The sequence below is a fragment of the Aethalodelphis obliquidens genome, unplaced genomic scaffold, assembly GCF_003676395.1.
Source record: "Aethalodelphis obliquidens isolate GAN/ISIS:26980383/991018 unplaced genomic scaffold, ASM367639v1 scaffold7, whole genome shotgun sequence".
Taxonomy (NCBI): domain Eukaryota; kingdom Metazoa; phylum Chordata; class Mammalia; order Artiodactyla; family Delphinidae; genus Aethalodelphis; species Aethalodelphis obliquidens.
Window position 1 is genome coordinate 68,317,385 of NW_020837951.1, and position 13,777 is coordinate 68,331,161.

The following is a 13,777-nucleotide window of genomic DNA, read 5'->3' on the forward strand; positions in this document are numbered from 1 at the left end:
AATGTGGATACTTCTAAAAACATTGATGGCATAATGTCTAATTTGTAGGATTTAAAAAGTGAAGATTATACCTCAATAAAGCTGTTATAAAACATCAAGGTAGAACTTAAATTGTAGACTTCAAATCATTTACATTGGGGGAAAGGAGACTTAGTTAAAACACTCTAAGGCCCTTAAGATGTTTAGCATGAGTGTAAAGATATTAGCTTTACACTCTGTTGAGTTAAATATATGCATTAAAATTTTTAGGGTAAACAGTGAAAGACTAGAAATAAGATGTATAAACTCCAAACTACTAATGGGAAAAGCAGATTTAGAAAAAAATCAATCCAAAACAAAAGCAAAAAAAAGTTATAAAAAATAGAAAGTTTAAAATAGCATGATAGAAAAGAATCCAAATGTAATAGTAATCACAATCAATGTAAATAAACTAAACTTTCCAGCTAAAAGATAATGATTGTCAAACTGAATTAAACAAAATGCTGCTATATTCTGTTTACTAGAGACTTAACCTAAAACAAAAGGAGGTTGAAAATAGAAGAATGAAGAAACTAAACCAGTCAAATCCACACAGATGTTCTTGACTCATCTTTGAGCAACTTAGCAATCTCATTCCTTGTTAAAGTTAAAATACAAATTATCTGGTTCTAGGAAAAAAAAGGGGGAGAAGGGAGGCGAAAAGGAGAGAGGAAGAAAGGAGACAGGAAGGGAAGTGGTGATAAGTCCTCACTCTCAACATTGCCAGGATTCACAAAGTTTAGGTCATCTCTTGCTGGAGGAACCAGAGTAGCTAGGGAAACAGCCATGGGCAATCTGCCCTCTGTGTATTAAAATCCACTGGGCTTTCTGAGTCTGTCAAAGTGCCTCCTTCACCCTTTGAATCATATGCAGTAACTGAAGGGTTTGCTTTTAACATAAGTAGAGGGAAGCAAAACAAGGAAAATAGCACCATGCTGTATCCCTAGATCAACAAACAGACTGTGATACTGTGATTTATAAGAAATATATATATTTGGTCATTCAGATGACCAAAATATATTTCTCATATATATTTGGTCTTGGTTCACAGTTCCGGGCTCGAGGCTCTCAAAACCCCTGGAATTTCCTAAGTGTGGAGAGTGATAAAGGTGTCGTTTTTTTATGTTAATAAGACAACTTTAGGAAAGCACCTAAGGATGGGGGCTGGTTGCCAATGGAGCCAACTGTGTGATTGAAGGGTGGGACTGAGGAGAGAGGGGCTGGAGGTCAAATCAATCGCCAGTGGCCAATGATTTAATCAACCACACCCACGTAATGAAGCCTCCATAAAACCCCCCAAAATGGCAGAGTTCAGAGTTGGTGAACACCTGGAGGTGCTGGGAGAGTGGTGCCTGGAGAGGGCACAGAAGATCCATGCCTTTCCCCGTGCCTCACCCTAGACATCTCTTCCAGCCAGCTGCTCCTGAGTTATATCCTTTTATAAGAAACCAGCGATCTAGTGAGTGAAATGTTTCTCTTAGTTTTGAGAGATCCTCTGGCAAATTCATTGAACCCGAGGAGGGGGTCACTGGAACCTCTAACTTACAGCCAGTAGGTCAGAATTACAGGTAACAACCTGGACTTGTGACCTGCATGGGGAGTGGGGGCAGTCTTGTAGGACTGAACCCTTAACTTGTGGAAAACTGATGTTCTCTCTGGGTGGACAGTGTCAGAATTGAGTTAAATTCTTGGACACCCTGCTGGTGTCTGAAAATTTCTTGGTGTTGGGAGGGAAGCACCCCCTACCCGACCCCTACACGTTTGAATTGGGTCCAGGAACTCAAAAGAATGCTACAATCACAGGCATCTAGTCAGTTAAGAATTTTAGTGCCTATATTTTCTTTCTTTTGAGGACAGAGAGTTTCCAAGTCTATCAAGTAATACTCACTATAAGGATGATCTCACTGAAATCTGTACATTAATTTTACTAATTTACATACTAGGTATGGAGGGGAAACAAAGGTTGAATTTATAACATATTCTTTGCCTTAAGAAGGCTTGGGACTATACATTTGTATTTATATAATTGTTTATGGTTTAGCATCTTACCAGAAATACTTCACTTTATGAAGTTTATAATATTGTTTCAATTTCGATTTTCCCATGATCATTAATAACAATTTGCATTGCAAACACTCTGCTGGCAAGCAACTTTTCAGGAACACACAAAATGAATAAAGCAAGGCACACCTAAATTACTAAGTAGCCTGCCTTCAACTATCCAGCTTTAAGCATCTTTATTTAGACCATTCCCTTCATTTGAACTGGGCTGACATGCTGTCAGATTACAGTGCCAAGTCTAAGAAGAAGTTAAATACCATGGACAGCTGCTTTCTAGGCCAATGAGAGCCTAGCACCATAGCAGATCAGGGGACCTCAGCAGGCAGGCCAGGCACACTGCAAAACATGCCAGATGCCCTGAAACTCCATTGCTTCACATCCTGCAGGATTCAAATTAATTCCCAACCAGCTCTGGAGAGGTTTTTGGAAGATAGTCCCAATCATTTATAAATAAAAATACCCTCAAGACAAAAATCTCTGCTTAGCATAGATATTTCTAAACCACAGTTTACGAAATAAACTTTCAGGACAACAAAGGCATTTGAAGGTTTCCTTGGAGTTTATAATAATGTCTTCCCTGCATACGTTCACTGTATATGAAATTAGGCTTAAAAATATTATAATATGACAAATATCACATGCCCCTAAGGGAGACAACAGCCTGCTTAACTCAGTGATTCACTGGCATGAACTACAATCTTCAAGGAATATTTTGAAATTCTCAAATTTGAAATAATTTATCCTGATTCACTTTTCATTTAAGAACAAAAGATGAAAGGAAAGGAACTAACACTTAGTGAACAACCCACATTTGCCAAGGACTATGTTAGCTGCTTAACATTCATTTCTTCATTTAGTAATTTTCCCAACTTTATGAAGTAGGTATTATTATTTTCATTTTCCTAATTAGGAAAATGAGGCTCAGTGAGTTTATGTGACTTCTCTGAGGTCACAAGTCTTATTATACACCTGGGCTAACACCCTTTTTCCCTGAATCAAAGCCCAGGATCTCCTTACCATGTCATGACACTACACGACATTTTTTTAAACAATATTATCACTAAAAGATGCAATAAAAATATCAAATTAAAAAACCAAACACCAGGTGGAACAGTTAAATAAAATGGGAAACTATTACTTTAAATATGAGAAAAATGTTTGTATTTTCTAATTTTTCATGCTCCACGGTTGCCCCATCATCAATAATGAAACCAAATTAAGATTTTCAACTGGTCCAGGAAGCAAGCAGTTTCAAAGATATTTCACTGTCTACAGCCCAGCAGAACTGATGAGTTTTTAGTAAGAACCATTGATGACTTGTATAAAAATATCTAAAATATGTTTCCTCCACTTTCCCATACTCCCCTCTTCCATAATTGTGCAATTAAGACAATGAGGTAGCTTTGCCTAAAAATATGCTTAGTATTTTGCTTCCTAAACTCTTGTACAGCACATTCCTCTCTATGAAGACTCCATTGAGGGCTGTCTTTGGCTTGGGGTCTTTTTCTGAGTGTTCTGATGACGTTAGAAGCACTGACTTAGGTAGGAAAGGTGGAGTATACAGCCAGAAACCGACTTTGCAGATCAGAGAACAAGACAGCCAAGCTCAAAGACTCATCCCTCCTTGAGACACCTTATGTTCAGTGCTTAGAGAGCAAAATCTCCATAAGATTCTGAAGTCAGACATCTGATAAAGACCAACTGCTGAAAAAATTTTTTTCCAACAATTATTCAAAAGTGAAATTGGCAAGGTAAAATTTCCTAAAGGAAATCACACATCATTATGTACTGTTCCACCTAAAAATATCTGTGTTCCAGCATACCGAACAAGACTTAGCTATGTTAAAAAATTCTGGTCCCATGATAATTTATAGTTCAATCTAGTTACTGAATGACAAAATAAATAATAATGATTAAGTGGAATAAACTAAAGCTATTTGGTGCTCAAAGGAAAATAATAAAATGAACATATTTTGGAGGTAAATCAGAAACAGGAGATATAGTCATGAATATAATTTGCTTTCTTTTTCAATTAGGTAAATCCAGAATTCCAAAATTTTTAAAATGCACAATATTAAGCATAGCAAAAATTATGGATATGAGTAACAACTTTAAGGAATGCCAGCCTAAGTTATTGACTTTTAAATTACCATTAAAATGACATGACAGTCACCTAATACAGTAGGTAAAAATCCTGTAAGAGCTGATTTAATGAGTGACATAATTTATTAAAAACCTTCTGTAAACCATATTTAAAAGGTTATTACTAAATGCACAAAACCACCTCCTTCCTCCCTATCAGAAGACAAAATCCCCCTGCAATCTTCAATATACCATTGGACTGCTCTGCAAATTCCTTTTTCATACACGTTGCCAACATAACCTTTAGCCGAGTCTGTGCCTAAGTTAATAAAGTTCCACTGCGGCATACCAAAACGAAAAAGTACTGAGTTCTCAAAAAGACTTTTTAGCTTTGATGGGCCCAGGATATTTATAAGACACCAAATCATTCCCTTGCCTCTAAAAAACAGGCCTTTCCCTTCGCAACTGTTTAGCATTCTAATTGGAATACACACATAGACGACTAATGCAAACCACTCAAACTTGTAGCCAGTCTTGAGGAGATGGCTTGAGGGATCATCCTCTGGGCTACAAAATTAGATCAGGGACTGGGCTCCAGTGATGACCCTGTCTTACGCCCTCAAGGATACAGACTCACTATCACATCTGAATGCTTATTTGCCACGATTTTTTTTTTTTACTACAGTTTCTAACAACCAACCATACACTGAGTGATACGTTAGAAAAAATACAGTATACAACATTTCTTTTTTGCATGGAATAAATAGAAATATTACTAGTGGTTTTTTTGTCTGTGCTTTGCTTCTATTTCACGGCTGCTACAAAAATGATGGATTGTCATCAAACTTGAACATAAAGGAATTATGCTAAATTAATATCATTTTTTCCTTCATTCTGGACAAAACAGCTCACCCTCCACTCAACATCCGTTTTTTGCATACATGAGAATTTCCCCAGATGCAAGTATGAAAAGTCTGCATATGTATTTTGTTTTACTGTTCAAAATCACATTCCGAGACGACATTCCAATGTTAGGATATAGATCAGAATGGCATTACTCTACTTAACAGAAAATTTTATTGATGTGGCCCATGGATTATTTTTAATAATTAATCTATATTTTTGCAGATCGATTTCTTCTAAGCTCTTTACCAACTTGCTTGCTACCTAAGTGGTAGGATGGCCACTAAAATGTCATTAAAACTCCCTCAAATCCTACCATAAAAAATATTTTGGGTCATGTTTATCATGGCGTGCAAAATGGGCCCTCGAGCTACAGAGGCAGGCAGCATGGCTTGCCACTGACTCTTTCACATATCCCAATCGATGCCTGGTCAAGTGGTCTGAAGCGCTATTGTGTGCATCAAGAAGAATGGCCAGGACCCATTCTAACGACCAGTCCTGCTAGGCCCTAGGCTGCTGACTTAAAGATCCAGCTCTGCTGACACAAACAAACTTTCTTCGCTAAGCACCTTTAAAGAGATGGTTCTTGATAACTGTCACATGTTCATTTAAATCGAAAAAGCCCTGCAACTTGCAAGGCACACACACACACTTTCCCATGAAAATAAAACGGCTCACAAAAATAAGAAAATAAGCGAGAAATAACTGCTGAGCCTGCTCCGAGAAGCTTATGTAACCTATATTTATAAATGTTTTACTCTGAGGCAAGTAGCTTGAGAACTTAGTAGACATTCCCCAGAATACCCCCCAAATTATTTTTCCCACTGTCATGTTGGTCTGGTTGTCAAAGAAATGCATAAAGCACCCTGCTATTCATTACAGCCCCAAACACCATCCCATTTAAAAAGTGGCAGATCTAAAAAACATAAGAGTTCAGAGCTATGGTCAAGAAGACATTAAATAAACAACCACCACCACCAACCTTTGCTTGGGCCTCTGGCGCTGTCACCTTGACGACTTTGTTGCGGTTTATCATTTGCTTCACCCATCTTTCTACTTGGACGTTGAATTTCATGAAAACCACATAGCCAAAGTAAGCTGTTAAGAGAAGCAAGCTTTCCCACCACATGATAAAGTTATCCAGGAAAAATATGATCAGCATGATCAAGTCAATGATGTAGAAGGACACATCCCGAAAGAGTGGCCACCACGTCAGGTTTAAGATTTCTCTGGAAAACAGAGCACACATGCCAATGACAAAGAGGATGTTGAACACCGCTGAGCCCACGATTGTGCCAATGCCAACATTGCTGTGAGCGATAAATACCCCTATGAGAGACGTGAAAAGTTCTGGGGCTGAGCCCCCGGCAGCCATAAAGGTGGCTCCAGCCACATCATCAGAGATGCCCAGTTTTTCAGTGATGACAGTCAAAGAGGGAACAAAGAACTCATCGCAGACAATGGCTAAGGCTATGAACATGTAGATCATTCCAATGACATGGAGAATGATGGCACCTTGTCTCCGCTGCTCGAGGGAAAAGATGTCTCTTGGGTAGTCTCCTTGGGCATGATCTGTACTATTCTCAGATTTGCCTTCCTGAGAAACAGGTGGCTGTGGCGTATAATCTCGAATCTTGTCATTTAAATCTAAGAGAGTTCTTTGACGGTAATCGTGTGCTACCCTGGGGCCACTTGCACCACTGGCCTCTCCTGTGCTCGGTGTCTCTGTCTCAGAAAAGGCACTGATTGAAAACGGAACAGTGCTAATGGCTACCAGGCCCATGAAAAGGCCTAAGATTCGAATCAACTTCAGTTTTTTTCTGACATTATAATGTCTCCTGCAGCCAGACGGTGACTTATCTGAACACCATTTCTCAAGGAAAGAGATGGTGGTGGTGCTTTGGTGCAGATCCATCCTGGGTCTTCTGGTGGATGTGGTGGTCTTCGAATTGTACACTCAACCAGATGGTTCTTTCATACTTTTCCTCACTTCACAGTTAACAGTGCTTCTGGGGTGCTTCCACAATCAGGGATTCTTAGGCTTCACATGAAATATTTTCAACATTTATGCTTAAATAAAAATAAAAACAAGGATATGTGAATCGTAAAATCATGTCTTTTTTACAAAACAACTTGGCAGATATGAAAAAATCCTATCCTATAGCCATGTGACCTTGGGTTAAGTTCCTTAATTTTTCTGTGCCTCAGTTTCCCCATTTCAAAAATTAGGACAATTACAGCACCTACCACCAAGTGCTGCTTTGAGGATGAGTTAAAATACATGAAGCATTAAGAGTAGGACGTGACACATACTAGGCACTTATGACAGTGTATGTACAAAGGCAAACATTTTGGTAAATCCAATGTTAGACATAGACTATGTATTTGTGTCTGTTAAATACAAGAATTTTATAGATGTAGATGGAAATCTTTATTTATCCCACCTTAATTCATGTAACAAATAACCTCCCAGGGCTAAAAAAGGTATCACTTCCTTTAGAATTATCTACGTATTTGACAACCAAAACCACTGTCTTTTCTTTTGGTCCAATTATATAATTCCAGTTGCAGGCACACTTTTCTGATTAATCTATCACTTGGCAAGGGCTGAGTGTTGGAGGAGACAGCACTCTTTTCCTGCACACATAAAGATCTCAGGATCCTATTTTTCATGGAAAGCCCCTCTTATAGCAAATGCAGAAAAGTAGCCCTTTAAAAATTTAAGTTTACAAAAGAATGTTCTGATGACATGAACAAACTGTCTTCCCTAAATATCTAGACACTGTATTCAGCTAAAGCTTATTTTAAAAAACAACCTTTAGTTGTATTTAAAATAGACAACTTAGTAAATCAAACAACTTCTAACAAGTAGGCTGCTTCAAGACATCAAATGTGTATTTCATAAACAATATGCAAGCTGCAGTGATACCTCTGTCCACAAAATCTGCCAAAAATAGCCCTGACACTGACTCTCTAGTAGGTGAGATACCCAAGCAGTTTTCATTCCTGTCTCCACAGAGAAGGGTAAAATACCCACACATGACAGCTGATATTCCGAAGGTTCCCCTTTTTAATTTTCTTTAAAAAACAGTTTTGTTTTGGGGTTTTGGTTTTTTCTTGTATCAACGATTTCATTTTAGAGGCATTCGCTGAGATCATCTCAGGTGTAAAATAAGCTAATTAAACACACGCCAGTGACACACTGAGATTAGCTGGAACTCAGGTTTGCAGAGGGAGCCCAAATCAAACCAGGCTGAGATGCTATTACTCCTGAGATAAACCTAACCCAGCACAGAGATTCTCAGCTGGCCTGACAGATGTCTATGCTTAGCGTGAACGATTAAGCAACTCACTGCGCTCGGGATTGTCACAAAGCTCGGCCGGGGCAAACGTCAGGGACAGACTCAACTCCCAGGGTGCGCTATCGGCTCCAGCCTGAGCCGGGCTCGACCTGCAAAACCCACCGCTCCGCCGGCGAAGTGCACCCCCAGCCGCGCCCCAACTTTGCCGTGTGTGGTCCCAAACTTTCCCTGGTGGGTTCATAGGAAAATAAAACTGAAGGACAGACGCCCCACTAGCGAGCCAGAGGCTGGGATGCAGTTTGAGGAGGGGCTTGGCCGGCATCTTCCCGAATCGTTGGTGAGTAGGTGGGGAAGGGGAGCGCCCCTCTTTGCGCCTTCCCCGACTGCAGGCCCTGCCCAGCGCCCCCTACCCCGAGCCGGAAGCAGGGGCGGTTGGGGTGGGAGAAGTCGGGGCTCGGAAACCCCGCCCGGGAGCGCAGAGAGTTGGCTAACTCCTTTCGGGGCCTGGGGCACCACGTCCACCGCGGAGCTACCTGTGAGCCTGCAGCGGGATGCGCGCAACCGGGATACGGGGACAACGACCACTGCGGCCACCATGCCTGGCGGCTGGCCGGGGCTCGACCGCCCGCACTTACCGGGATCCGCCAGGAGAACGCGCACACGGCGGGGGCCCGAGCGCGGCCCGCCGCTCCGGTCCTCCGCTTTCTCCGGCCCTCCGCCTCCTCGCTCCGAGGCCCGGGCTGCGGCTCGCACTCGCCGCCGCTCTCGCCGTCCGGGGCTGGGCTGGGGAGGAGACTGAGCCGCCGCGAGCCCCGCGCGCCGCCTCTGGTGCTGCCGGGCCCCCTCCGGCCCCTCCCTCTCGCCTCCGCGCGGGGAGCGTGGCCGCAGGACGCTCTGCTCCCGCGCTCTCTGCTCCACGCCTCCTGGGCGCAGAGGCGACGCCGGCAGCCGTCCCTTCGCAGATTTCTCTGCAGTGAGGACGGGGGTCACGATTTGCAGGCGAGCAAGGACGGAGAGGAGAAATCGTACAGGACGGTGACGCGCCTGATTACCAAAGCCTGAAAGTGTTGCCAACTTTAGGGTCATCTCTGCTGGGCCCCTCCTCTCCAATTATCTGCAAAAAGTGACAGCAGTCACACATTTAGGAGGCCATGTAATGTGTAATGGCAACAAAGACGATCAGTGAAAAGGCAAGAAGGGCTGCAGGGTTGTATGTTCAGGCCCAGGGTTTCTGAGGTCTCTGGTTTGGCTGGCTGGGACACTGAAGGATCTTTAGTCTTGCAGTCGGACCTTTAATTTCATGGGTGATGAAACTGAGACCCAAGACATTGTCATTTTGAGTCATAGACAGCGTTCGTATGCTGGCCTCTGGACTCCAAGCCCAGTGAAAGCAAGATCCCCCCACCACAATAAGTTGAGCCAGGCTTGTTGGGGACTGGAGGCAAGAATCTGGGCCAAAGAGTGGGCGAAGGTAAGGCAGACGGGTTACTGAGGGAAGCCACTTTCACCCGGCCCTGCGATCACCACCAAAACTGCCAAGAGGTACCCACCAGGAGAAACCTTTCATCAAACGTTTTCTGCTCTCTTTACCCTCCACTCTCCTCTTGTTTTCCACTTAGAGAGGGTTTCTTCATGCTTTCCTGGGTCTAGGAGGAATGTTGGTCATATCTGGAAAACTCACTACCTTTGACTTTGGGTAAAACTCTATACTCAGACCTCTACATTTCCTCTTGATAAGTCAAGAGCAGCCTGGAGAAATCAGAAATCTCTTTTTCTCCCACCAAAGCCAGGCATTTAAGACTATTGTCTTGCTAAGGATTTAAGGTCCTATTATGGAAGTCATAGTGTGAACTTTAAAAATATTTTTTGTTTTGGAAGATTCCAGACGTTTACAAATATAATAGTATAATAAACCTCCAATGGGGCCATCACCCAGCTTGAACAACTATCAACTCAAGGTCAATCATATTTCATCCAAGTCCCCTTTCCCCGTGCCATCATTTTAAAGCAAATCCCAGACATTCTATCATTTTATTTATAAATATTTACAGAAATAAAGGAAGCTATCAACCATTTCTTGTGTCAGGAAGACTAAGGAATCAATTCAAATAGGCTCCCACTAGACAAGGATAGACCAATCTGAGCACCAAAAATTGATAACAATTGCAATTGTTTCAAACGTATCAAATATGATTATATCTATAAGTTCATAATGATTCTAAAGTAACTCGACTGGTCGCTGTTGATGGGTAAGAAGGAATGAACTCATTTTGAAATTGTTTTAGAAAAAAGAAAACAATCATGCATTTAATCTGCCTTTTCCATACAAACTGGACTTCAGGGTAACCAATTAGCCTTTACTTCTCCCCTGCCCTTGTCTTTGCTTTCCTAGTCTAATAATCCTAATCTTCCCTGATACAGTGATGCATCTGGCTAAGAAGATCTTGTATACAAAGTTCTGCTTAAAAGAAAACAATTATATATATTTTTAAAAATCACACCCTTCCTACTAGGATCTTTACAAATGTTATCCAGCTGACTCCCCCCAGAGCCCACAGATGACCCTGAATCTCCACTTGGTGGGAAAGGGAATGAGGCCCGGATGCAGGTTGTATTGGCTGGGGTTTGTACTTGGCTGCGTATAACAGAAACTCATCCTTAGTGATTTAACCCAATAAGAGTTTATTTTTTGCATGTGAAAAGAAGTCTGATTTAAATCTTGATTTCTAATATACTGTCAAAAACATTTTAATGTAAGTAATCAAATTAGTATTTTTCCGTGGCTCTTCAATAATGAACTAATTCAACTTTATTGTTGGGATTACATCGTTGCTTAGGCAATGATTATCAGGATTTTAAAACTTAATGATTTGTTATTCTAAGTTTGCTGTTTCAAACTTTTGTCAAGCACATTTCAAAATAAAGAAAAAAAGCTGTAAAATAAATAAATAAATAAAAATAAAAAGAAGTCTGAAAGCAGACTGTCCAGGGTTTGCAGAGGAGCTCCACAATGCCATCAAGGAACCCAAATCCTTTATCTATCTTCCTTAATGTATGACTTTTATCCTCATAGCCACAAAATGCTTACCTCTTTCAGACATCACATCTGTGCTCCAGGCAGGAAGAAGGGAAAAAATGAAGAGTGAAAGACAGAAGGCCTCCTTGCTAGGCTTGGCCTTTTTATTTAGGAAAGGACATGCTGTCAAAACTTCTTACATTTCATTGGTCACAACTTGGTCACATGGAGCTGTCTAGCTGCAAAGTAGTTAGACTAATAACTGGGCTATTAATCAGCATGTAGAAAATCAGGGATACACTAGTAATACAGAAGGGGGAAACAAATGTTGGGTGGGCGACTAGCAGTATTTGACACACAGTTCTATAGTAGCTCAATGAGATCCACATTGGACTGAAGATTTAGAAGCTGAACTTGGCAGTCAACTGCCATGACAGTTGAGAAGGCTGAAACTGCTGTCATCGTATAATGGAGAAAAGCTGGCCTATCGTTTGTCTAGGTCACACGATACGAAAGCAGTAAAACTGAACAACACCTGTAGGTGTCCCAGGTCCACACACCTTACTGCCTGGTCATGAAGAAAAAGGGAGCCTCATGAGAAAATTTACTACCACCACATGATGACTTACTACAGAGTAGCCTTGATCAAGTTCTTTGCTAAGAGATTTAAGTAGAGTAATCAATGGGCATGAATTATTATTAAAGAGCCAACTCTATTTATTTTTAGATATCTGCATAAGTATACACATTAGTTGGCATCATATTTATCCTTCTACTAACTGTATGATTTATTTGAACATAGAGTTTATGGAGGTCATTGGTAATTACCAGTTAAGAATGATGGGATGGGCTCCTGTTGTAATTCTGGAGAGGAGCCTTTCAAAATTCAGTAATGACTGTTTAAAGGTACAGGGTCATACTTAAGCTAATAAGGACTTTTTCATATAAAACTGCCAAAGGAAAAAAGAAACCAGGTTCTGGTTCAAGATAGTGACATAAGAGGATGCCGCACTCACCTCCTCCGACAAACACTCCAAGTCTACACACAGAACAACGTCCTCTGAAAAAACAAACAGCAACAACAAAAACTGGCTGAGTGACTCTTACCCATTGGGTAGGAAAGGCTGGGACACAATTTTACTGTAAGCCCCACCCTCAGTGTGGTGACCCAGAGTCAGGAGGGAACTAAACGCAGAGTTGAGAGAGGCCTATTTTCTTGTCTTGGCGTGTTAGCCTGAGGGACAGACATCTGATTTGACACACATTTGGGGGCCTGCTGGGATGCTCTCTGGGGACAGGGACTGATGGGAACCATTTTTTCTGCTCTCCCTCTGCCTTGGGGGCACCATCTTTTTCTTTTTTTAAAACTCTAGGCTTTCTTCCTCCCCCTTGCTTGCTTGCTTGCTTTCTCTTTCTTTTCTTTCCTCTCTTCCTTCCTTCCTTCCTTTCTTTCTTTCTTTCCTCTCTTTTCTCTCTTTCTCTCTTTCTTTCCCAGCGGGCACCATCTCTGTGCTCTCCCTCTGCCTCGCTCCAGAGCACCAGTATCTCTCGGAAGGGATCTTTTACACATGTCTGGTGTCCCGGTTTTTACTTCTGGTGCCCAGTCTGTCACCCAGAGGATAACCCTGGATCACTTGGCTCTGGTAACCAAGAGGGCTTACACTTGTTGTCCCATAGGACTGTATATATTTGTATTCTTTAAAAGCTGCTACTTGAGCATTTGGCTTCAATCAGCCTAGATCTAGGTGCTGACTGAGATTCCCCACTTTGGGACACTGACAGATCTTGGCACACCCTCAACTACCGAGAGCTACCAAAAGTAAAATAAGCTGCTTGGACAATCACAAAACTTTGACAGGCAACCAAGAGCTAGGGTAGGGTTCATGAATGATGAGGTTCATCTTCTACATGAGGCCACTCCTTCAAGACAGGGAGAGGTGGCTGTTTTATCTAATGCATAGAAACCACACAGAGAGTCAAGCAAAATGAAGAAACAGGAATATGTTCCAAGTGAACGAACAAGATAGGGACTTCCCTGGCGGTCCAATGGTTAGGACTCCACGCTCTCACTGCTGAGGGCCCAGGTTCAATCCCTGGTCGGGGAACTAAGATCCCACAAGCCACGTGGCATGGCAAAAAAAAAAAAAAAAAAAATCCAAAACAAACAAACAAACAAAAACCTTAATGAAAACTGCCAAAGGGATACTAGTAAAACTTACTAAGCACCCGTATCATTTTCACATAGAAACACAGGATGGTGTGATTTAAGGTAGGGTTGGGAAAGTTCCCTTTCCCCCATGCAAAATGACATCCCCAATGGGCACAGTGCCTACAATTCCACCATGAGTAATTTGTTATTTTGGCTTTTTATTTTACATCTTTGGGATTTTTTTTT

The 13,777-nt window shown here is 41.6% G+C and overlaps 1 protein-coding gene across 2 annotated transcripts in view; it reads right to left on the reverse strand.

Moving 5' to 3' along the window:
• The window catches only part of SLC24A2 (solute carrier family 24 member 2), a 241,698-nt gene extending 234,657 nt beyond the window's left edge, over window positions 1–7,041 (reverse strand). For both annotated transcript variants that reach the window (XM_027105943.1, XM_027105942.1), the window contains exon 1: window positions 6,047–7,041. In XM_027105943.1, the coding sequence (XP_026961744.1) occupies window positions 6,047–6,979 (933 nt within the window). In that variant the 5' untranslated portion in view covers window positions 6,980–7,041. The remainder of the gene's footprint in view (window positions 1–6,046) is intronic.
• Between the last annotated feature and the right edge of the window lie 6,736 nt (window positions 7,042–13,777).